The sequence below is a fragment of the Apteryx rowi genome, unplaced genomic scaffold (genome assembly GCF_003343035.1).
Source record: "Apteryx rowi isolate R43461 unplaced genomic scaffold, aptRow1 scaffold_118, whole genome shotgun sequence".
Taxonomy (NCBI): Eukaryota; Metazoa; Chordata; class Aves; order Apterygiformes; family Apterygidae; genus Apteryx; species Apteryx rowi.
Genome location: NW_020447397.1, coordinates 1,670,807 through 1,695,367, shown reverse-complemented (window position 1 = coordinate 1,695,367; position 24,561 = coordinate 1,670,807). Strand labels below are relative to the sequence as shown.

The following is a 24,561-nucleotide window of genomic DNA, read 5'->3' as shown; positions in this document are numbered from 1 at the left end:
CCCGGCGCCGGGAGGGGAGGGACGGCGGTGCGGCAGGCCTTGCCCGCCCCGTTCCTTACAGGGCTGTTCCCCACGGTGGCGCGCTCGGCCGCCGCCAGGGCTGCAGTGGGGACTGCGCTGTGGGGAGGGTCGTGCAGCCCCCCGGCTGGCGGCGGTCGGCGGGAGGGGAGGCGGCGATGGGGCGCGTTTCGGGCCTGGGCCGCCCGCCCTGGCCTCATTGTAATCCCCACAGGAGGAGGCGCGCGACGGGGTCGGCTTGTTTCTGATCTTTCCGCGAGTGGGAGGTCCCCGGGACTGCGGCGGAGCACAGTTTAAAAGCTGAGGGAGCCTGGGTAATTTCAGGGCTGAGAGAAGGGGAAGGGCCCTGCCCGTGGGAGACAAAAGGGGGTAGTTTACTGCCTCATCCCCCCCCCCTCCGCCTTGGGGCAGCCCCGTGCCGGAGGAAGAAGGTTACCCCGCCTGCTCCCTTGCCGCCCTCTCACTCAGGTATCCCCAGCCGCCGCCACCGCGCTGCGGCAGCGCGTGCTCAAGGCCCCTTTGGGGGGAGGGCGGACCACCCGCGCTGGGCACTGCGCCCGGGACAGGCATGTGGCGAGGCCCGGTAACGCCCGGCCGCGCAGAGGTCGCGGCGGAACCGTGCCGTGCCGCCAAGGGAGGGCGCCGGCCTTGCCCTTCCTGCGGAGGCGCGACGTGCTCCCCTTCTGATTGGCTGCTTGGCGGCCTGCTCCCGCCCTCCCCGGGCACGCAGCCAATGGGAGGCGGGCGCCGCCGGAGGCCGTTGGGGGGGCGCCTCGGCCGTTGTTTTTCTCGAAGGCCGGGGGGAGGGGAGGGCGCTCTCCCCCCCCCCCCCGAGGTGGCGGTTGGAAAAGTCTGCGGGCGGTTAAACCTTATTGTAGAAACAGATAGCGGACAGTAATGCCGTGTCGCGACGGCGGGTCTCTGAGAGGCCCGCTCCGGACGCCTCACTGCCCTCGCCCTCAGAGGCCTCGACCGCTGCGGCTCGGGTCGCGGTGGGTCGCCTCTGGCCCGCAGCGGCGCTAGGCCTCGGCCGTTGGTGAGGCACAAGTTTTCTGAACTTTTATACACTCTACAGTACAGGGYGGTCATGTTAAACAAATGGTAGAATTGCTGAAAGATTTTTTGGAAACTAGGCCGGATAGTACCACAGTGGTAGAGCTGATCTGTCATTCTGCTGAACTGCCCTGATTTATTAACTTTTTGTTAACTCTACACGAGTAATTTTGGACTCCATCTGGAAAGACAATTTCCTTGTATAAAGTGTATCTTACATTAAAGTGATATTGGAAAGTGTAGTATAGATTTGTTTCTGCTCTTCAGAAAACTGTAATCTGCTAATTTGTTCTGATAGCTCTTTATCCTGATTATTTCTTGCTTATTTCTGGATGTACTTTATAGCTAGGTACCTTTGCTACTATAATCTGGCATTAAGGCTTCGTGATGAATCTTAGGCAATATGATTGCTGTTTTCTTGCAACCCATCTAATCCTATCCAGTTAAAAAATCATCCCTGGGGTCACTGTGATTGGATATAAGGTTCTGTTGGCTATGAAAATGTATTTGCCAGGCATTTATGAGTTGTTTCTGCTGGCTACCCCTTGTTACAAGAGACTTTTCTCCTTGTCTTAGTTCTTGACTGTCCACCAGACTGACATGTATTCTGTCCTGGGTTGCAGGTGTTGAGTTTTTCAGTGTTCTTGCTTATCCAGAGGTAACATCTTAAAAAGGTGATGTACCCTGTCCTGTGCAGAGTCTTCTGGGTTAGTTTTTAAATACCGGACAAGTTTAAAATAAAAATAATACATTTATTCTACTAAGTATGCAAATAACAGGCTTATAACTTGGACAAAAAAGTTACAAGTGAAGAGCATATAAAATTATGCCCAGCATCAATTACTTACCAGCTTAAAGATATTTTAGCCTTTTTTTTCAATTGTATACATCTTTTACCATTATTACTATACAGTTGTTAAGACCCATAGTGTCAAGAGTGATTTTTTTTTTATTGCGTCTGTATTGTGATAGCATCTAAATGTCCCTGTCAGAATTGAGGATTTGCTTCAGTCTGTACAAAATGATTTGTTCTCACAAGAARATGACCATTTAAACTATTACACTAAGTGGATGGTATTGAAGATCTTTATGTACACAGTTTTTTGAAAAATATTTTCAAATTGACATTTTTTTCAAAGTAACCTACTTAAGACATTTCTATTTTATTCCTTTTTTGTGTGTGTAAATAATTATTTGCTGAAATGGATTTTATCATCAGGCAAAAGTTCTTGTTTAATAAAAACAGGTGGGAGCAGGGACTTGGCACCGCAGTTTTTCACTAAGTGAAACATACCTATTGAGGTGTTCAGTCTACTGCCTGTGAATAATTTTAGAGTTTATTTGATTAGCACATACAGTGTAGCATAAGCATGTTCTGGAATAATCTTTTTTTTTCCAATTTTTATATTTGCATCATACTGTCAAGTTTCTGTAAGCGCAGAGAGGTCTGTATGCAGGCCTTGCAGTCCCTGTTGAACCACTATGTAATAGCAGGATCCTTAGCCTGATTTAATCGGCTTTCACTTTATTCATGATAGACAAACAGAGCTGAATCTGTGCTGGGCTGTTTGCAATATAATAGTTTCAGCTGATGTTGGTCAGTATGTGTATTCTGTAGGTGGCATTCCCATACAAGCACATAGTAATCTAATTCCTTATTTCTGTTATTTATAAAATAATGATTCACAAATTCTGATGTCCTCTTTAAGATGAGTGGTTGTCCATGAGTAATTTCATTAGTGGTTTTATTCAGAGTGCAGTGCTACACAGAATGAGCAACAGAGGGGAAAGGTACCCACTCATTGATATAGCAACCAATTGTACTTTTTCATCCTGTATTGCAAGCCCATAGTTCAATAACAGGTATTGATGTTAATTAGGCTGTTTACATAGCATTGAGAAAAAGCTGTTTAGACCCATCACTACTTATGTGTTTAGGAGTACTAATGCTTGCCAAAGGAATATGGGTCACCTTCTGTATAAGGGGAAAATAATATTGTATTTTTTCCAAAGAGTTGATGGAGGATTTTGTTTGTTTTACATACAGTTCTGAGGGAAGCAATGAGACTGAAACTTCTGGGTCTTCTGACTAGATCTTCCTGTGTTTTAGCAGAAGTATGCCGATGCCAAAGCTTTAATAAAATTGGATGTCCACTGTTAAAACTGAGTAATGAAGTTGACAGAACAGCCCACAGAACAGCAGACAAGATCTGGAACTTGCATGCTCTGAAAACTGATACCTCTTGTTTGACAAGTCAATGTGCCCAAGTCAAGAATTGGCAGTTGCTCCAAGGAAATGTATCAGTTTTGGGAAAAAACATATATTATCAGAGTGGGGAGACTTTTTTCCCACCCTGGGAAGGTTTTGATGCGGCAATGACGGAAAACTACAAACTCAATAAAGAGCATATTGAAAAGCTTAGGGACATACCAGCAAGATGTTACTCAGTTGTATCAACTGGTAAAATTATTCCAAAACACAGTATCCAGCCAGTTAAGAGGCCACCAAAGGCACCACGGACCAAGCAGCCATCCAGAACTAACCAGCCACTACTGTCTGATACACAGGTAAAGTATATTTGTGGTCTGTGTAGCATTAAGATAACTATTGATTTAATTTACATTCAGATTTGGGTTTAGAAAAACATTTTAATGAAATTAATATATTTATTTGGTGAGTGGTTTTCAATATTTACTCTAATGTGGTCACAAAGGGGTTGGAACTCTGCAAACAGAAACTTATTAGAAACCAGTGTGTCTGGTATTTTGAAAATGAAATGGAGATTTTCTAACTGTGTAACAAAAGTGGAGGGAAGAAAACTGGTTCCTAAAACTGGAAGACATGAAATCCCTTAAAAATAGTTTAAGCTAATGGCCTCAAATCATGTTTAATATTGAGAAATAAAATTTAGTTTTCAGAATAATTTAACTTTCCCTAGGTATCCCTGCTTGTTCAGTTCTATAAAGTTTTAAGCCTACAGTCTATTTTTAACAGAAATAAAGATAAAAGTAAATAATATAAATCTCAAATATTCAGATTAGGTTTTGGAAGCTCAGGCTGTGTTCTTGAGCATGACTCTGCTTCTTTTTTTTTTCCTCTTTTTTTTAGCAGTCATAGCATTTCAAACCATAGTGAAACAACTTTAACACTGTTGCAAAGTAAATTCTATTTCATTGTTAGTGATAAAATGTGTTGGASTAACATCTGCATGAAGATCTGAAAGTACTTAATTTGAAACCTTACAGCATTTTAGAAAGGTAGGAATTTATTTCTATTCTGTCAGTGGGAAAACTGAGGCATGGATGTGGCCTGTGCTACTTGCAGAAAATTATTCTATAGGTAGAAATAGTACCTTGATCTCCAGCCTCCTAGGTATACAGACTAACTGCAACAACAAACTGCTTTGGATAAAATCAGATACATAGAACAAGTAAGTGGACTAGTGCAAGTTTGTAGCTGCTAGTCCTTAAGCTAGTTCTTTGCAGGCCTTGAATACTAACCAAGGCAAGCATTAAGCATATCTTGAATATAAGATCTCCAAGAAAAATCCTGGTGTCAGAAGTGTCGTTGTTCTCTCCAAGGTACAATAACAACTGAGTTCCAGGGTATTGTTAGTAAAATAGTACTATAGCTGAGACTGAGGCAAGTATTGCACTTTCAGAAATAACTTCCACATTGCAAAATGTGCCCATTCCATGTTCTGCTGAATGTGAGCACAGAAAATAAAGTTTTAATGCTTGCCTTCTAGTGATCTAAGCTCATGTTCAATATGTTGTATGATTAACAGGAATATGCTTTAATATAAAGATTTCATTATAGACAATTTAGTTCCCAAGTAAATTTTCCTGTTGCTTGGAAGAGAGAAAAATGTGTAGAAAGAACTAGTTCTAAAACCCTTCATACTGTTTCAGGCCTGTTATTTGTGCTATGACATTATATTCAGAGCCTGCTTCTTTTATTTGTTGTGTGAATCAAAGTGACAATTTTGTAGATTCTTGAGGCTTGTGAATGGCACTATAGAATGCTAACAGTTTCTTTGTTTCACATTTTCATATATATATATATATGTAAGTAATAAGCACAACTATTTTTACTTTCTTCCATTGTGAAGAAAGAGAAAACTCTGCTGGAAATACTGAAATAATAATATACTTTCTGAGGAAGTTTCCACACTGCACAATGCTGTGCTAGAAATCACATAAACTAAGACTAAAACAACATTTGCTATTTTTGAACAAACCCTCCGTGCYTTTGTCTGATGGATAGCTCCACCTACAGGGATGCTGACATGCTGTCACCTTGACTCCACAGGCTGACAGCATTTTGGAATAAGCATTTTTTTACTTGTTAACATATTTCCATATCTATATGTAGTACAGAGAACTAACTTAAAGATGTGACTGATTTTTGCAACATGACTGATATAAGTACAGCAAATGGAGAATCTCTGAGTTTTTTTCAGTGTGCTGTCTATTTTCTCTAAATCCTGCTGTCATGAAAAGCTGATCTTTTCTTCCTGTACATGCTCTGAGGTAAACAAGGGCCCTTCCATAGCATAGGCCGTATTGTCACTGCAGTTAGCTAAAAGCAGGCTGCTGTGTCTTCTTTCCTTGTAGGCTGCCTTAGTAGTTTGTAACAATCTGCCCTTTGGACCCTAATTGTAGACCCACTCTTAAGATTTTCTGTTAGATGAACCCCAAAAGTCTCATGTTTTCTATTCAGAAAGTCTTGACAATTAACAACCTTTTTTTGCAGTATAATCCAGGAATAGACTGCTTCCCATCCTTCCCCAGTACACATCTTCATGTGTTGTTTACAGGTAGAATGCCAAGCACCAACAATGGTAAATGGATTGTTTTTTTCAGGATAGATGGAGGAGTTTCTTGAAAGTGGTTAACTGGTTTAGTCAGTCCCTCAGTGATTAGCACTACCACTAAGTTTGGTTAATCTCATAAGGTCTGAAGGCATGAACGGTCTCTGAGCTAATTTTTAAAGCTATAGCCATGTAGTCTAGAAAAAAGACTTGACATTCAGTTAAAGGTGTCRTAGCTGCTCTGTCCTTAAGATAAAGACTGACTGCTATGGTGATGTGAGGATTAAGTACCTCCTGCAGATTTTCTTTCTTAAAAATTTCTGTGTCCTTAAGATGAAAGGGATGGACTAAGTGGAGAATTATGGTATTTGAGTTATGTTACATGAGCCTATACTGTTAGGTGTTTGGGGGTTTGTGATGATATGAAAACTGAGTTGTTGAGGGACCTAGACTGGCTAATCTGCTAATTGTTTTGGTTCTCAGAATAGGATTTTAATGAATCCCACAGCTTTAGTCAGAAAGAAAGACTGGGGAGGGTAGTTGGAGTTTCTAGCACCAGTACAGATCGTACATGCTGTTCCTTTGAATTTTGCAGGTGAAGGTGACATAACAGAAAGCATGGGATTAAGGTTGACCAGCCAGTCCTGTCTGTTTTAGGATTTTTAGGATTAGCTGAATCACTGTTTAGACTTTTTGACTATATCTCCATTGACTATTTTGACTATTATGGGAGCTTAAACATCTTGACTGCCTGTAGACACCTAGATTTTTGGTGTCTTAATCTCAGACTGAACCCAATTTAAAATGTCCCCATCAAATGGGTTTTCAGTAAAGGTGAAAGAATGCACTGTAAAAAAGCTAGTGCATATCTGAAATGCTATTTCAGGCTGGTAATCTTAGCAGCCAACTTCTGGTGCTAACTGGAGTGCATCTACATTGAAACTAAAATCACAGTAGTAAATTGGAAAGTCTGTCCTGTAGTGCATCCGCTTTGAAACAAACAATAGTACAAACAATAAACCATGGAAAGCATAGAACAGGATAGAGATTTGCAGATTATATACTAGCCAGAAGACAACGGTTCACCCTCTAACTCTTGACAAAAAGTGCTTTTGGGGGAGAATTGGTTATTAGAAGTGCCCATGGGTGAACGTGCATTGGTAATTTGCATTGGTAATTTAGAGACTGAGAATGGATTTATACAGCAAATAGTGTCATAATGCAATTCTGTGAAAGTACTCCAGCAAATGAACTGAAAATATAATTCCACTGTTATTCCACTAAATATAGTTCCATTGTTAACTCAGCTTTGTAGACTAGTCATGGAAATACACCTACAAAATTTCTCACTAAATATTGTAAATTAATTTTAAGGTTTATTTTCTTATAAATTCCTGGACTCATAAGAGTAAGAAAGTAGAATAGCAGTATAATATAACTGTTAGTGTTTATGAAACAAAATGATAAATAAGCAAAGCTTTGGAAATGATCACAAAATGTTAACATTAAAAGAGAATAGAAAGTTTAAACATGTGGCCTTCATTCTCATCACTGATAACAGGCCTCCACCACACCCAACAGTAGGAATCCTTTTCAAGCACTACTGTTTGGTATATGAGTGTTGTGAGAATATCATTTGGATTTTAGGTTGAAGTGTGCTGTCGGTATAAATGCTTGCAGTTCTTTTTTTCATTTGTTGTTAGTTACATCCCCATTTTGTTTTTATTACAAAAAGCTGGGAAGTGACTGATCCACAATGAAAAGCATTGCTTTCTGGATATCTTCCATTACATTGTACTGAAAAACATTATCATGGGACATACATAGTATCAGAACAAAGAAATGTATTTTAATTGAGTAGTAGAAKGTTTGAATCAGTTTATTGTGACTTGTTTGATTAATCAAGAAGGTCTTTACACAGATGACTTTCTGATTTTTTTGCCATGCATGAATTGTTCTCATTGCAAGTGTATGACAATATCGTTTTCCCCCATCTTTTTACAATGTGCCAGTTATTTGTTTCAATATGGCATTTTAGTTAATTAAGATTATGGAATACTGAGACAAACTAAGGCTGTTGTGTACTGTCTGACTATGGTTGCAGTTGAGACTGTATTGTTAGTGCAAGATTAAAGGGCAACACTGTAGATGTGCAGGAACTACAACTGGCAGGGAAGACTTGTGATTTTCTGTGCTACAGTGTTAAGATGACTTATATTCCAGGAGTTACCTGGGCAGTAAGCTTTGTGCTCAGAGGAACATGATGCTTGCAGTTGGAACTCATGCTTGACTAAGGAAGATGGGATCATTTAACCCTATATATATCTTTAGAACATTGTTCTTTTAAGCTGATATTGGGGGTGTCTTGCTGTTGATTTCGGTGGTCAGCTGAGTATGTCACAAGCTGTAGGATGGGAGAGTAATAGCAAGTATAGCTCTACTCTTAGAGCATTTGATTGATATTCAGGAGAGAAGGGCTCAGTTTATGGCTCTATCACAAAGTTTTTTGGTGTGACTTACTCATGTCACTTGGTTTGGTCTCAGTCTGTGAAAATGGGATACGTTTGCTTCCCCACTTAACTAATAACTAATCTCATTAGCATCTGTACACCAGGAGGACAGCATGGCAATGCTACTGTAGAAAAGAGTGAATAAATGAAAAATTTCACTCTGATAAATTTGAGCCAAACAAATGTCATATGAACACCTTGCTTCAGCCTTTCCCTAACTCAAATCTTTATTCCTTTGGCACAGAATCTGATGCAGTGCACTGCCTTTGCAACAGCAGATGAATATCATCTTGGTAATCTGTGTCATGACCTGACTTCACATGGATATGTTGAAATAACAAGTTTGCCTAGAGGTAGATTTTTAAAACATATTAAAAGCAATGTTATACCTTGGGAAATGAAATATGGGTGAGGAATATAATTTTCTATAACTTCTTATATTCTTATTTTGGTAGTACACTGGCATATATCATCCTTCCTAAAAACAATATTGTTTTATTAAAAGTTTTAATTTGCTTAAAGAAAAAAGAACATAAACCTAAGCCTTCCAGACTAGCAGTATAACCAGCACTAGCTGTTAACCTATGATAATTTTTCTCAAAATTAAACCTATACTGAAAGTATTGAAAAATGAGATAGTCCTAGAAATGCATGCAGGAAAAGTAAATTTTGAAAAATTCTGATAAAAAGAATTTCTACTTTCTATGTCAGTGTTTCAGTAATATGATACCAGAGTGCTTCAACTGTCAATCCATTTTATAATTTGAAGTGTTGCATCTTCTTTACGTACCTGTATTTTTGTTAATGAAAATCATTATGGTTTGAGAATGTAGGGAAACACTTGGTATGTATTTTATTTCTGTAATTATCTCCTGATATTTTGCAGTTGGTTAAGAGAAAGGCAGAAAATTAAGATGGTATTTCCACTTCTAAATGTTCTTGTCTTTAGGGCATGGGGTTTTTTGTTATTTATTTTCTAACACCAAGTAGTGGAAAACAGACATTTTTGAAGTCGTCTTATTTTGAAATTAGACTTTGGCAGAACATCTCAGCTTACCGTTAGTGAAGTTACCCTTTTTAATACTTCTTCTGTTTGTACTTAGGTATTTCAGTACTTTTTCTCTTGTCATGGTATATGTTATGACTTACCCCTAGGCTTAATTTGTAAAGAAGAGGAAGGGATGCAGGCGAGAATCATGCTGACTAGGTGAAATGTAAAATATATATACATATAGGTGTTTATTTCCAGTAAAGAGAAAGTAGCTGATATTCTGTATTGGACCAAGTATAGCCTACTAATTGTTGAATGCTTCACTTCAGCTAGGCCTGAGCAAAGTAACTCGCTCTGGTTCCATACAAAATATCTCTGAAGACTTGGGAAAGTATGGCTTGGAAATAGCTGAAGTATACAACAAGAAGAAAAGCAAATGGAATTTTAGATAGTTTAAAAGACCTTATGTGCTAGAAAAGCTGTGATTTTCCTATGTTGGAAGTATAAGGGAATATATATTTTTTTGAAGGAAGAGATTATATGAAGCTAAGAGGAATGAATGGTATTGTTTGTGGGCATTTCAGTAGAGGTTATCAAATATCTGGCTGCCTTGCAAACATTTAATAGGCAAAGTGTGATAGTACTATAGTGGGAGTGCATTAGGGAACTTAATATTAACTTTATGTTATGGAAGAGGGGCAAGAGATCACAGAATATGTGACCTTGTAAGTGAGAACAGAATCTTGCTTTTTTTTTTTTGCTTTTTTTTTTTTAACCCAAGATATACTGTGGGTCGTCTTACTTAGATTAACATGGAAATACAAGGTGCTATACAATACAGGCTTCGTGTTCCTTTGTAGTTTCTTTGTATTAAAAACAATGCTGGGTTCTTTCACTGCTTCAGGATAGGAGCTTTGTACAGTGCCCAGCATGATTGTGGATTATTATAGGGCAAATATTGTTGTGGCTGGTGTTTTACCCTGGAAGTATGGGTCTTGCCAGTCCTTTCATTTCTTCGTGGTGTGTTTTTGACTCTTCACAGTAGATAGTCTGTTTGTCTATAGTTTGGAGAAAGAAATGATGAAAGGATGTTTGATTGTGCCAGCAGATTTGATGTTTTGTTGGCGTGAGGATAATACAATGGTTGATTACCAACTCAAACATTGTATCTTAAAAAATTAAAAAATATTAGTACATAGAATTCTAAATTAACAATTATTGTGCGGATTTGTTGCTTTGTAGTGTTCTTCCCAAGCATTATTCTTTTTCTGACATCTTTAGAAACAGTTTAGAGGCTGTACCCGTGTTTGTAATGAACCAAATTCACTTCGTCTGTACATGTTTTAGCCGGAGTGGATAAATAAAATTGAAGTATGAGTGATGTTTGGAGGGCAAGTGAGAAGATGCAGATAAATGTTTCTTCCATGGTGAAATCCAACTTCACACCCAAATTTTGTTCTAATGATTAATCAAGTCCTATTTTTCTGAATTGGAATAGCAAGTGATGGAGAAGTCTTTAAAGGGCTCATACAGAGCAACTGTATGATCTCAGTTTGGTTACTAGCAAAAATTTATATCCAATATTTAGTCATCTCTTCCTGCCTTCTTAGTCTACCTGGCTGCTATTTTTCAGCTTTAATGGTAAAGCAAATGGTGGAATTTGTACACAGACTGAATTTGATGCCTTGGCTTTTTGACTTGTGATCTTTCTGCAAAAGGGTTGAATATTTTAATGCTGTGTGTGTTAGGCTTTGTAAATTCCTCTTTGCGAAGTCTCAMTTTACAATAGAGGTAGGGTTTTTTGCTTGTCTAGCTTCCACTAGTTCTTCAAACAAGATGAGTCATGCTGGAAAGTAAGCTTTTTTTGGCATAACCACATCAGGACTTTTATAGCTATGTCTATGTTAGCAAGTAATACAGTACAATAGGAGCGGATCCATAGAAAAAACTGTTTTGAGAACCCAGCATCCACACCGTGCACATTTTTAGACATTCTACTTGCACTAGCTTGAGTTTGGTCCTCTGTACTGAATGCCCATTAGTGGCTGGAGTATCTTAGGTGCACTTCTGGAGTCCATCTTTCAGTTTAATTTCATGCAAGAGAAATTTGTACTCTGACACTGTTCTGCAATGCAAATCAAAGTGCTGTAAACAGGGATGATTGGAAGATTTGTCTAAAAAACATGTTCCTGATCCAAAGGAAAATGCAAATGCAGATGCACTTTCTGCTGTCTTGGGGGTATGCTTTTTCATGTTTCTGACTGTTAAAGCAAGGTCAGCAAAATCTGAGTGCAAATTAGTTCCTTGCTGTATAGAAAAGAGAAAGATTTTGATCTTCTGTGCAGGCAGATTTGAAAGGTAATTCCTTTGCAGCTGTGGGAAAACTTCCATGGTTCACTCACATTACACGTCAGTTCTGTGTTCTCTATTCTGTTCCTGTTTTTTTACTGTGCCTGCAACAGTTTTCTCTTGAGTCTTTTGTTCTTCAAAAATGCTACATTTCATAATTAAAGTTTCCAGTGAAGTTTAACAGAGTAGTTGAATATATAGAGAGTGTGAAGCTTTAGAGAACCAGTGAACTTTTATATTGTAGATGTTTTCTGGCAAGCATTTCCATCAGAAAAATAAAATACAGAACTTGCTTTGAAAGTGTTATCAAATCACTGCTGAACTGTAATTATATGTTTGTAGCTATCATCTTTAAGAGTCCAAATAGTTCTGTATTTAGAACTTTAATCCTGTTTGTTTATTTTAAACTAGATGCTGCAAACGTTTTGGTGATTGTCACTGAGAAGTCTGCAAAAGATGATGATGCTGGCATGATTTTTTTCTTCAGGTAAGTTGTAAACCATGCCTGAAACATATTATTTTACAATATCAATCCCGTGAAAGAAGTTGTGCAGCTTGCTGGATCATTGCACCGTATTCCTCATGAATCTCGAGGAATAACTGTCCAATCATTAAAAATCAAAATGATTGAAATAATTAAAAATAACTTGCTTTTTCATGTTTCTCATTACTGTGGTTAAAAAGTGACTATTATGTTTACATATAAACACGATTACATTTCTTGATTCACAGTGACAAGAATTGCCACTGTACAGTTTGAGTATTGCATTAAAACAAATTTTAAATACTGTAATTTCACCTCAGTTTTTCCTTTAATTCACAGGGAAGGGGCTGTTGTGTTTTGGAATGTGGAAGAGAAAACTGTAAGTCAAGCAAATTGTTAATACTTCACAAGTAGATGTTTTGTCAGTCCACAAAGCCTTGCATGCTTGGGTTTTGCTGGGGAGCTTGGATCTCTTCAGAAGGAAAAGGACTGATTCTTCTCCTAATCAGTGCAGCTGCTTGCCTGCTGCTGCCCTCAAGTGTGCGGGTTGCTGATATGTCATCTTTAAGTCTTTCTGCACAAAATAAGCAAATGTATGTATGTGTAACATTCAAAGTGGATGAAATTTTCTACTTAAGGCCAGAAATCTGAAACCTTGATCTAGTGAGACTGACAGAAAGAAAATCCTTGCAGCTATACATACTGAAGGAATAAATCAGAAAAATCAACCTGTGAAATCAAAAGTTTAAAATAGATGTTTGAAAGGTWCTTATGTAACAGAAGATGAGTTAGCAGAAAATACTTATTCCAGAGCCATTTAAGTCAAAGCTACTCAAAATTTGTATTTTAATAACTTTGAAAAAGCCAAACTTTGTAAACAATTGTTTTTTTTTTTATATTGCTTTGTTTTTCTACCTGTTAGTAATTTTCCTAAAGGAACATTCATTTTTATAGATTGGTATAATCATTAAAATGTTAACGTAGAATCAATATATCCCTTATAATTTGGTGGTTTTGCTGACCAAAAGGATATGCTACAGGCATATTCATTTTTTATGAATATATTTATAATTATTTACAGATATTTACATATTAATACTTTTAATTTTTTCTTACTGTGGTTAAATAAAGCTGAGTGTCAGATGTATAAATACAAATTATCAATCCTGTCTGTATGCAAGATACATGGAACTAATTGGTGATTAGACAGATGATACAGAGATGCACAGAGGTTCACAGAAAGATTTTTCATTAAAATATATTAAAACACAGAGCAGTTGTTTCCAGACATGAACAATTTCTGGATTCAAGTTTGTTGTTTCTGTTTCAGATCCGAAATGTTCCTGATTTCCTGTCCTTTTTTCTTTTTTTTTTTTTTTTCCTTCCCTTCTTCACTATATCAGCTGGTCTACAAAGAAATACTAGCTCTCCCTCCAGACCTTGCCTGTAGCACATTTAAATTGCTATGGCTATAACAACAGTACTGATTCACAGGTATTACAGAAAACCAGCTGCCTAACCCCCACTGATTTCTGAGTTGAGCACCTTTACCCATTGGGCTACTTGAAAAAAACTCATTTTGCTGTACCTTTTTACATGCTTTAGTACCTTTGAAAACTTGACATCCCATTCTTCTTGTCAGGGTTAGTAACCTTAGTTGGTCTATTGTTAATTTTACTCATAATAGAGGAAGGCTGGATTTTTCTGCTTTTTTCAAATCCTAGTCAAAATTTTAACTTGAAAACAGCTTGCTCAAACAGAGTGAGTGCTTTTTATGCACAAATTTTAATGAACCAAAACTGAAATAAGAAAAAAACTGTTCTATAGAACAGAAACTGAAAGTATTTTATTGTAGGACAATTGTAATGAATGCAAATGCAGCTATTAATTGATGTCTTCTTACGGATCCAAACATGCAGTGGAGGAGACAGTGATCTATTGATAGAATGTGTAGTGCTCCTTAGTTTTCTTACAGAAAAAATACCTGGGTTATCTCAAACCAGCAATATAAATTGTTTTAATGATGGTGGTAACCAGCCACTGGTTGTGTTAATCTTTTCTGTTGGTAGAGCTGGACCCAGAAGCTGTCATCTATCCACAGTCTCATATAAATACTGGCACTTATATTTCATGGTTACAGTGTTTCATTTGACTTGAAAAGCTAAAAATATTTCCCATTGGCTTTGTTAATCTTAAAAAAAATTTTTTTTTTTTTTTCAGTTCTTAAAAAGAATTTGGGGGTGGCTCCTGGATGCAGTATTATTCTGTCATTTCAGATTATTAGAACTGTATTTTATAAACCAAAATATATTTAGATATTTTTTAAAGTAGACAGGATTATATATATCAGCCCAAAGCCATACACTATTCTTTAGAATGCAAAAGTCATTGGTGAGAGAAGAGTTCACTTAAAGCATGTGAGAAGTGACAAAAACAAACAGCCCCATCTCTGCTGCCTTCCCTCTTAACCACCAAAATGATAAATCAAAGTTTGGAAAATTGAAATACACATAACACAAAGACACATAACGCCCTGCTGCAAGACTAATTACAAAAGTTATTGTTTATAAATTGGGGCTTCATGACTTGTAAATGGGAAAAGAGACATGGTGGTGGTATCACAGGATAACCCTGAGCAGCACATAATTTGGATACAAAAAAGATGAGTTGTATCAGCCAAGGCATTGCCATTAGGGATAGAAAAGTATTAATGCCATTGTGGAAGGCACTAGTGAGACTGGACTATGATATATGGTTTTGTGTACTTACTGAAACATTCAGTAAAACTGAATGTAGAGAATGGATGTGAATGGATATAACTGCTCTTAAAAAATACTCCAGAACAATTTATTGTGGAAGAAAAAAGATTTTAAATTAAGGGACACTTAACACAGAAAGTAGTAACTACAGACTGATCACAAATAAATAGAAACTGAAAACATAAAATATGGCTTCTGAATACCTGAGCAGGAACTTTGTGGATCATCTTACCCAGCAGAAGTAGTAAGGGCAAAAAGCCAGGCAAGCTTCTGGGTGGAGTTTCATCTGTTTTTTAAAGGGGAATTGTACCAAGTGTTTGCCTGTAATAGCAAGAGCTTGCATTCAGTCAATCCAGAACATTTCATTAAATGTACTGTGTCACAGGTAGTCCCTTCTATAAAATCAGGGTGGGCCTAAAAGAAGCTCAAATCAATCAGTGGAAGCTTTTGCATTACTTTGAATAGATAAAAGAAAACTGCCACTGAAATACAGTTTCTCACTATCCAGAGTGATGGAAAAGCTTTGGAAATACGCATAGTACAAGACCTATGAATTGCASAGAGTCAGCTAGGGTCTATGAAGCTTTCTTAAATTGTACTGTCTACTGGCTCTGGAAAGCCTGAGCTGGTTATAGTTCTGGAAGGGACTGTTAGCCTATTAACAGCATAGTTATTAGTATGTTAATAGTAATGGCTTTACAAAGCCAGCTAGGGTATTTGGATCCAAGTGAATACACTCTTGAAATCTGACATGCTGCATTATGGACTGGCTGAACTCTGGCATTGTTTTAGCAGGGCTTGCGTTGCTGAACTGTCCCCAGAAACAGCACACCTGGTTGGCCAAGCTGACTGGTCAAACAGCATACATTTCTTTGCTTAAACAATGGAATATGGAATAATTTTTCATACCCTTTTTTTACCACAATATTGAGAATATATGGCAGGTATTGATCATGCTACTATTAAATTCAGGATAATGAAACAAGCAGTTGCAGCTTGTAGGCCTCTCTTAACAATGAATAATGTTATCATGCCTTATCTAGATAGTATCACCAAAATTCATGAAAGCAATAAGAAAGCTAGCACTGTAAAGAAAATCTCTCTTGCAGGTGATCCAACTGATTTTTAAAGTATATACCTGGAGGAAGTGCTCCATGAACAATTTACTAGCATGCAGTTTTGCACTGAAAGATTGAGTACTGTATTCCATATTTATTTGAAGAGAGTTTTTTAAGTACAAGATTCACCTCTTTAAAGAATTTAGGCACCAAAACTATATTGTTGTTTTAGTGGCTGTTCTGTAGCTAAATACTTTTTAAAAAACTATCGGTGAGTGCTTTTTTTAATTCAGATTTTGTTCTAACTGCAGAATGATTTGTATGAGGGGAGACTTGTAACACGTAGAAAGGAGCAAGGATGAGGAATCTTAGGCTAGATGCTAGAGGAGAAAATTTTGTGAGAAACAAGGCCTTTTCTTTCTGCATCAATTTTTACTGTGCTTGGGAATAAAATGACAATGAGATTACTTCTGAAGTAAAATTGCACATTTAACTGTTTGCAGGGTCAGATGCAGGCAGTTGAAACCATTTAATAGATTTTTGTAGTGAAAAAGGACTTCTAGAATATAACCAGATCCCTGGTAGCTGAAACAAAAACTATTGATTTTAGCAAACTAGTCATGTTACCAAAAACAGCCACCTGATGTACTTACCCTAAAGTTCAGTCCCACACTCAGGCTTCTACCAAAATCTGTAATAGCTCATTGTTGGTGCAGAATACTTCTGCATTGTTTTTGCTGCTGCAGTGGTTAATCTTTACCCTATTCTATAAATGCAGACATTAAATGATTTCAGTTTTCACAGATTCCTTGCAGTTGTTCATAGCCACAAAATTCCCCCACGCAGTCACAGATAAMTTCAGAAATAAACAGTGTTAATAATTAATTCATTCTAATACCAGAACTACTTAGCACACCTCTTCAGCATTATTTAAATAACTCTGGCACGAAAGTAGCCTTCATCAACCTATTACAGACTAGAAGATCTTTTGTAGAGTGATTGTATACTGCATGGTAACTCTTCTTACATGTAATTGTCTTTTTCTTAGATGAAGAATATAATGCGAGTGCTAGAACACCATGAAATTCAGCCATATGAAGTTGCATTAGTACATTGGGAGAATGAAGAGATGAACTATAGAAAAGGAGAGTAAGTATCTTCAGGCACTCTCTGTATAAAAGCTAATAGACATCTAAAACAAACGAGCAAAAGCAACTAGTAAAAATGTATCTTTGCTTATTCTTTTTCAAATGAGTAAAATAAGGAAAGGAGAAAACAAATCTAAATTCAAAAATTTTGCCCAACCGTTGACCTTACAATTAATAACCTGTGTTACTTAGTTATGTACTAAATTTTGTAAGCTATGAAACTCCATGTATGCACAACTTAAAACACTTAAACACATTCTTCAGCAATCCCAAACAGAAACTATGCACCTCATAGAAAAAATAAAGATGCATTTTTGAGACAACTCTGATTTTAAAGGAGAAGGTATGGAACTTCTTTGCATAAGCTTTCCTCAGTCACCTCTAGGTTCATATACAAAGATGTATTCTGCACATACTTCACTTCCTAGGAAAGGTATAACTTGAATACTGTGGAAGGAGAAACCTGACAAGCTATCTTGTCTTGTTAAATATATTTTCATCATGGTGAGCAAAAATTCTCTGTGGAAGTAATTCTCAATGTACATGACTGTGTCACTTATCTGTAATTTTCCAATAGCGCCAAAAAACTGTACTCCTGGACAGCACATCATAACACTATAAGCTGAGCTAATAAGGTTAATCCTATTTAAATAAGCTAATGAGTGCTTTTTTTTTTTCCCTGGCTATTTGAAAACTGTTTATACTGTCCAATTGTGGAATCTGTGACTCCTGACATATTCCACAGTGTTTATGCAAGTTTTGCAGTGAGAGTTATATATGATAAACTGAAGGATTCTGATGTCCTACTTTCTTTGCTGCTGACCCACTGTGCTGTAGAGATTTGGAGGAAAGTAACATCATGGCAGGAAGGGAGTGATGTCAAGAAATGACAGGAGAAAAGGAAAACAGAGAGGGATAATACAGGAGATAGTAGGAAGGAAAAGGCCAGTGTTCTGCTTACTCTRAATTATCTGTGTGCACATAGTAATGCTGTGGTTTCCACCACAGCTTGCTGCAGTTTCATCTAAACTTAGGACTAATATTATGACTTACTTTTCTAAACTGAAGAAGTGGTTTTCAATGGTTAGTTTTGGTTGCTGTGAGGTTGAACACGAGTAAAATGCAAGGGTGGGGATGATACCCATATAGATAATCTATTTGTGTATAAAACAACCAACCTTTCTTGCAGTATTGATTGCTCTTTAAATGTTCCTTTGCTGGTGGCTTAGTCAATGAAGATGCTTCAATCTTGTTTTTAACAGAGGGCAGTCAAAGCTTCATAAAGGAGAAATCTTATTAAATTCTGAGCTGGATATTGATGAAGTTGTTCTGCAGAAATTTGCCTTTTCAAATGCTCTTTGTCTTTCTGGTAAGTTAATATTGTTTGTAATATCAGACTATACTACAGATTTTGTGAAATGTTATTATAACTGAGACTTGTGCAGTGACAGGTTGGAGGAGAAGACAATGTCTGGTTTTGGTGAATTGTGTAAAGATTGATTGTTCTTCAGTGAGAAGATTAGTTTTTGTAGTTTTTATCTTGTATTTTGTAAATTGGGATTACTTCATTCAATGTGAATCTTATTAARGATGAACAAAGCACATTAAGAAACATATTTTGCTCAGTAGAACTTCTGTCTTTTTCATCCTGTTCCCCATCCTAAAGAACTATTCTAGGATAGCAACAAGTACAGAGTCCAGTTTTGGAAACCTGTCAGTAATCTTAGATAATCAATCCTGACATCAATTCCTCTAATAGAAAATGCTAGATTCCAGCTAAAGAAGAGGGTAATGTAAAGCAGTGATACCTAGCTGGGAAGATATACCAGTATCAAAGGTGTGGACTGGAGCCACAGATAAAGTTTGCCAGGCTTACCAGTTAGGGCTCTGTGCCAAAGTTGGTACTTCTGTCCAGAGACAGCAGCAGGCACTGGGAAGAAGTCAAGCTCAGCAGTGGTGCTTGTGGAACTACAGATCTCTGCTGCTTCAGACCTTGAATGAGGTAGGAAATGGGAGCAGAAGTGAGGAGCAGTAAGGCCCTCCTCAGAAAGGCTGTAAAAGAAACTCTGGTTTGTCTACCCCTACTGTTTTTAGGGGAAATTAAAAGATTCATATAGTATGTGGGGAAGCGCACCTTTAAACAGAAAAGACATTAAGAAGCAGCAGGCATGTTTTTGCAGTGATACACCATTTGATCAAGGAGTACAGAATAACTGTATGGTTCTTCACTGTCAAAGAAAGCCAGAGTTATTGAGATATTGGGGTGGGATAGGGAGGGGGGAAGCCTTTAGTTTTCCATAGTTTTCTTATTCATAAAGCCACAACACATGGGAAGACTGGTGCCACATATCTCATTTTGAGAACTGAATGCTTCCTGTTTTATTTTTTCTGAGTGAATTGGGTTAATTCTTGAAACTGATCGGCTATTACTGCATTCTCATCTGGGAATGTGAGGTTTAAAGAACAAAGAGTCTGAATTACATCCTCTTGATCTGTAGAGATCATCCTTTCAGGTTCAAGCTGAGACATAGGGACAATCCATTGTAATAGGACTTGTGGTGCCATTGCTTGCGCTGAACAACTTCCACCGAAGAGGCCTTTTATGTCTTCAGCGAACAGTATATTCACCAAAAACGAGAAGAGAGATTGCTTAAGTTCTAGATCAGCTTCATTAAGTACAGATGTTGTGTATATATACAAGTTAACTCTCCACTGTTTGGGTGGGCTGCATCAAATAGTGGAAAAATGGAAAGTACGAGTTTTGCAAGGCACTGTGGAAATGCAGTGCAGACTCTTTGTTGTGGCACCACATGAAGTCAGCCTGATTCCAGCAGGGCTAATTATCTCCAGCCTCTGAAATGCCTCCTTGGAGTCCATTTTGCAAAAGCTTAGTACAGTAGAGCATTAAATGGCACTCAAAAAACATACCTGAGTTGAAGCAAAAACTCTCCAGGATCTGAACAGATCCTTTGGAGATGAGAGCTGAGCTCAGGTGGATCTTTACCCAGAGCTGGGCTAACCCACAGCCCAAATTTGTCCATAGATGTATGAGCATGGATTGCCTAACACTTATGCTTACTCTGTGTATTAACATGCTTCTTGAAGTAGTATGTTGGCAGATTTAAACTTATGATTACTTGAAAGCATATATACCTCTAACAGTGTTCTGCCTTGTCAACTTTGTGTTGCAGTAAAACTGGCTATTTGGGAATCATTACTGGATAACTTTGTGGAATCTATCCAGTCAATTCCTGAGGTGAGGTCTTGTTTGTATCTCTCCCCTCCTTTTCTCCTGTTTTTTTTTGTAGATCAGTCAGATGCAGCTGAGGATATGGAAAAAAACAATTGAATGATTAACAACTTTGATGGTAAAGCCATCAATAGATCTCAGAAAACCTGTAAAGGGGTGGGACAAGAAATCAGCAGTATATAAAGATGGGATGTTTTCTGCAGTGGAATAATATTTACCCTGTGGTGCACTTGCTACTGTTGAATGTTTGTGCATAACAGGACAAGCAGTATTTAAAAAGTTGACCAAACATACTGTGTGGCAGGTTAGTTTCAAAGCAGTGTGCTCTAAAATGAATGTTAATAAGAGTTAAGTGAGTAACTTAAGCCATTGTTTTTCATGAGACTTAATTAAATTACAAGGTCCATATCATGTTGCATGTTGTAAAAATTGGATTTGTGGGGTTCAAAGAGAAATCCTGATTTTATTTTTTTTTTAATGAGGGAAATAAATGGCAATCCATTGCTTGTCTTAAGGGAGGAAGAAGTCTATAAAAAGGCTAAGCAGTGGCAAGGTAAAAGAACAATGTCATGACTTAAAAATAGCAAGAGTAATAAGAGAGAACAAATGATCTCCTGTTCAGGAGATCATTCATAGAAAAYGTTCTAAGATTCTGTATTGATGCTGATGGTGTACTCAGTGATTTATTGAAAGACCTGGATGAACAGCAGAATGGTGATATTCCTAGATTCCCACATTATTTAGGTAAATCGGGGCTGCAAAACTCAAAGTAGAAAGTAAGACACTATGAAAACAAAATTTAAGAGTTAATAAGCATGTGCATTCAAATTTTAACTCATGTACTTGAGGCTGTACAATTTCAGACTTAACTTCTAGTACTAGTTTATTTGATCAAAGAGTGAAAAACTTATTTTCTCTGCAGATACTAAAGTCAAGAAGGAAGGTGAAACTGTCTCATGCAGATGTAATGCAGAAAATCGGAGAACTCTTTGCATTAAGGTAACTTTTATTTTTGTTATATTAAAGACATTGCATCATTCAGAATTTAAAATCAAGTTCTGCGTGATATAAAGACTGGAATACCCTTGAAGCTTTGGAGTAGCTCACAGTTTGACCTAAAACACCTTGTGATGAGAGATTTTTTTTGGGGGGGGGGGGGGAATTCCCTTACCTTCTTTTGACCAGCTGTGGGTCAGAGGCAGCATGTGCTGCTATGTTAGTCCAAGAACTGTGCTTCCCACTGGCTCACCACTAGCACTATAGTATCTTAACTGTCAGACAGGCATTAAGCAGCACACTGTAAATGGCGAAATTCCACACCCTTTTCCCTCTCTGGTTCCAGCAGTGCATGTCTTATAACCTGTAATTATAGTAGATACTGCAGTATGCAAAAGAATACCAGGAGGAAGCAAAAAGCTATAAAACCATTATCTCTGGCCTAGAGTTGATAAAAAATTTTTAGTGTTTTGGCCTCTCCTCAGACTTCTGTTCTTTCCCTAGACTTGCTCAGAAACTACTGTTTCATGGGTTTTTCATGTTTTTTTTCCCTCTTAAATGAAATTGGGCCATCAGGAATACACAGCATTATACATTTTTTTCACAAAGAACTCTTAAAAATCAGTGGAGAAAGTAGTAGATGAAAAAAAACCCTACAATTCCTCTTCTAAACATTGGATTTTATATCCCTACTTGAAGGACCTGACAGTAGTGTACAATGATAGTCTAAATGTCCAAAGACTTACGTGAACAGTAGGTTGAAGGGAGATTCTAGCTCTTGGCTTTTATACCATTGAGAGAAAAGACTTGGTTCTAAAAGGTGTACTCTGTTCGCATATCCCAGTATGGAGTATCTGTCATGCTTAACAGTTCTGAAATAATAAACAAGCTGTGATAGACCTGCCCATAAACTTTAATTCACACACTTCATGAGCTTCAGTGAACTGCTAGCATAGAGAAGGAAAGACTTCTCTGCAGATATCAAAAGTTAAGAAGGAAGGTGACAAGAGGTAATGTTGCCATATGGCAAAAACAGTTCTTGCGTGAGGCTTACATCTTTCAGTATTCTCAGAAAAGTTTCAGATATGACCAATTTTAAGCAATTACTAAACCTGTATTCTCTTATTATGAAAGAGGAGAGATGCTTTTCATAATTTACCTGAAATTGCAGAAAGCTTTCCTTAATCGCTATGTAAATATTTGCTTCTGTAAACACCCAAAGGAACTTTGTACTACTGTAACCATTCTTTTTAGACACCATATAAATCTGAGTTCAGACCTGCTTATAACACCTGACTTCTACTGGGATAGAGAGAAACTAGAAGAGCTTTATGACAAGACCTGCCAGTTTCTCAACATTAATCGCAGAGTTAAGGTAGGTGTCTTAATATTAAGAGAATTTTCCACATTCAAATCAGCTCTCTTTAGTTCAGTATGGTTACAAACTGCTCCATGAATGTTTGCTTTTATTGTAGAAACYGAATAAACAATGATAGGATCCTATAAACTATACCCTTTTCTATGAGTCTGTAACTCATACTTTACCTAATTTAGGTTAACTACCCTGCCTTGACCATCTAGATTTACATGAATGGATTGCGTATTTCCTGAGCCATTGAATTAGGCTTTATATAGCTCTAAGAAGAGGAGTTTTAATTCTTGTTCTGGAATGTGTGCAAGGAAACAGTTTAAAAAAAAAAATCTTTTTACTGACATGATCATCCAGGTCAGTTCATTGCAGGGTAACATAATACTTACTGCTAGACCAGAACAGGAAGCATGAAAACTACCTTTTCTGGTGCTAGGGCAACCTTAAATATATATTTAATTACTGTCTGAGGCATTCCCATAACATGCATCATATTTGCTTGTGTCTATTTTCATGATTAGATATGACCCAGTAGCTGTTTAGTATCTGCAGATAGTTATCTAAATTTGTATTAATTCTTTTCATGAACCCATTGGAGTAATGGACTAATTCGTGTTAAAACTTTTGTTGCTTGTACATGTTGTCCTACAGGCCATGGTTTTGCTCTTTTGCATAGGAAACAAATTAAGATCTTTCAACAGTTATGTTCAGTGAACCCTCTTCTGGGTTGGGTTCCTTTCTTTAGTGATCTCATACAATTTATGGAATCCAGATTTGCTATATATTTGGAATCTGTTGCAGGTAATGAATGAAAAGCTTCAGCACTGCATGGAGCTGACAGACCTAATGCGAAATCACCTGAATGAAAAGCATGCTCTGCGCCTCGAATGGATGATAGTAATACTCATCACCATAGAGGTTGGTTTGTTTTCACTATCACATTGAAGAATGTAATAGCACAAGTGCAATTTATATACTTCCTAATTTTAAAAACAAGATTAGCTTATTCATGTAACATTGTATAAAAGGATTAGTGTTCAGTTTATTGCAAGTAACTTTTGAGTTGCAGCTGTAGTTATCTTTCAGATTATCTGGTTTACAGTATAAGCTGTTTTAAAGATTATTAAAGGAAATAAAAATTCATATTAAGTATTTGTTATTCCACAGGTCATGTTTGAACTTGCCAGAGTAATTTTCTGAACACAGAAGAAGCTAAGGAGGAAGCAAACTGACAACTGTAAAGACAATATTGCCAAGAAAATTCCTGTCTATTGTAAAATCCTGGAAAAAATATTGCAGTTGTCTTTTGTGATAAGTGTACATCATCTACTCAAATAAAAAAAAAAATGAATCTATGAACTTTATTCCCAATTGCTGAAACAGTGATGTTAGAGAAGTCTTAATCTATAGCTGTGTTAGTGTGAAGCTGAGATACAAATTATGCATTTTTAAGGAATGTTTTCTAGTGATTGGGCTAGATGCATCCAGGACTGCCCCAGGTAAAGATCTAGCTTTTTTTCTTAATAAACAATGACAGAGGGATGGGTCCCTCTGTAGTGACTATAAAAATTCACTGAAGGAATCTACCACCTTGTCCTTTTGATAGCTGAAAAGATGCTGGTTATTTAGCCACTTCATGCCTTTCTGATTAAGATGAAATTTTCAATAGTATTCCTTAGCTCCTTCTTGGGTAGCAGTGAGACTTTCTGCAGGAAGACTAGTTTCCAAGAACAACCTTAGTGTAACACAACTGGTCTCATCA

The 24,561-nt window shown here is 37.3% G+C and overlaps 2 protein-coding genes across 5 annotated transcripts in view; one reads left to right on the top strand and one right to left on the bottom strand.

The window, feature by feature from the left end:
- ARMT1 (acidic residue methyltransferase 1) overlaps nt 1–1,500 on the bottom strand; it is a 7,423-nt gene extending 5,923 nt beyond the window's left edge. The window contains exon 1 of the mRNA XM_026083911.1: nt 1,425–1,500. Coding sequence (XP_025939696.1) covers nt 1,425–1,500 — 76 coding nt within the window. The remainder of the gene's footprint in view (nt 1–1,424) is intronic.
- On the top strand, nt 854–24,163 carry RMND1 (required for meiotic nuclear division 1 homolog). Of its 4 annotated transcripts, XM_026083504.1 has the most exons (13): nt 854–1,054; nt 1,695–1,745; nt 3,119–3,639; nt 8,640–8,748; nt 12,147–12,222; nt 12,559–12,598; nt 17,085–17,185; nt 18,423–18,553; nt 20,376–20,440; nt 21,357–21,433; nt 22,685–22,805; nt 23,601–23,717; nt 23,967–24,163. In XM_026083504.1, the coding sequence occupies exons 3-13, from the start codon at nt 3,133–3,135 to the stop codon at nt 23,997–23,999; spliced, it is 1,377 nt and encodes a 458-aa protein (XP_025939289.1). In that variant the 5' UTR covers nt 854–1,054; nt 1,695–1,745; nt 3,119–3,132; the 3' UTR covers nt 24,000–24,163. The 4 variants fall into 4 exon arrangements, with proteins under 4 accessions (XP_025939289.1, XP_025939309.1, XP_025939319.1 ...); XM_026083524.1 differs by lacking the exon at nt 1,695–1,745; XM_026083534.1 differs by lacking the exon at nt 854–1,054 and having other exon boundaries at nt 1,083–1,745; nt 18,447–18,553.
- The last annotated feature ends 398 nt before the right edge of the window (nt 24,164–24,561 follow it).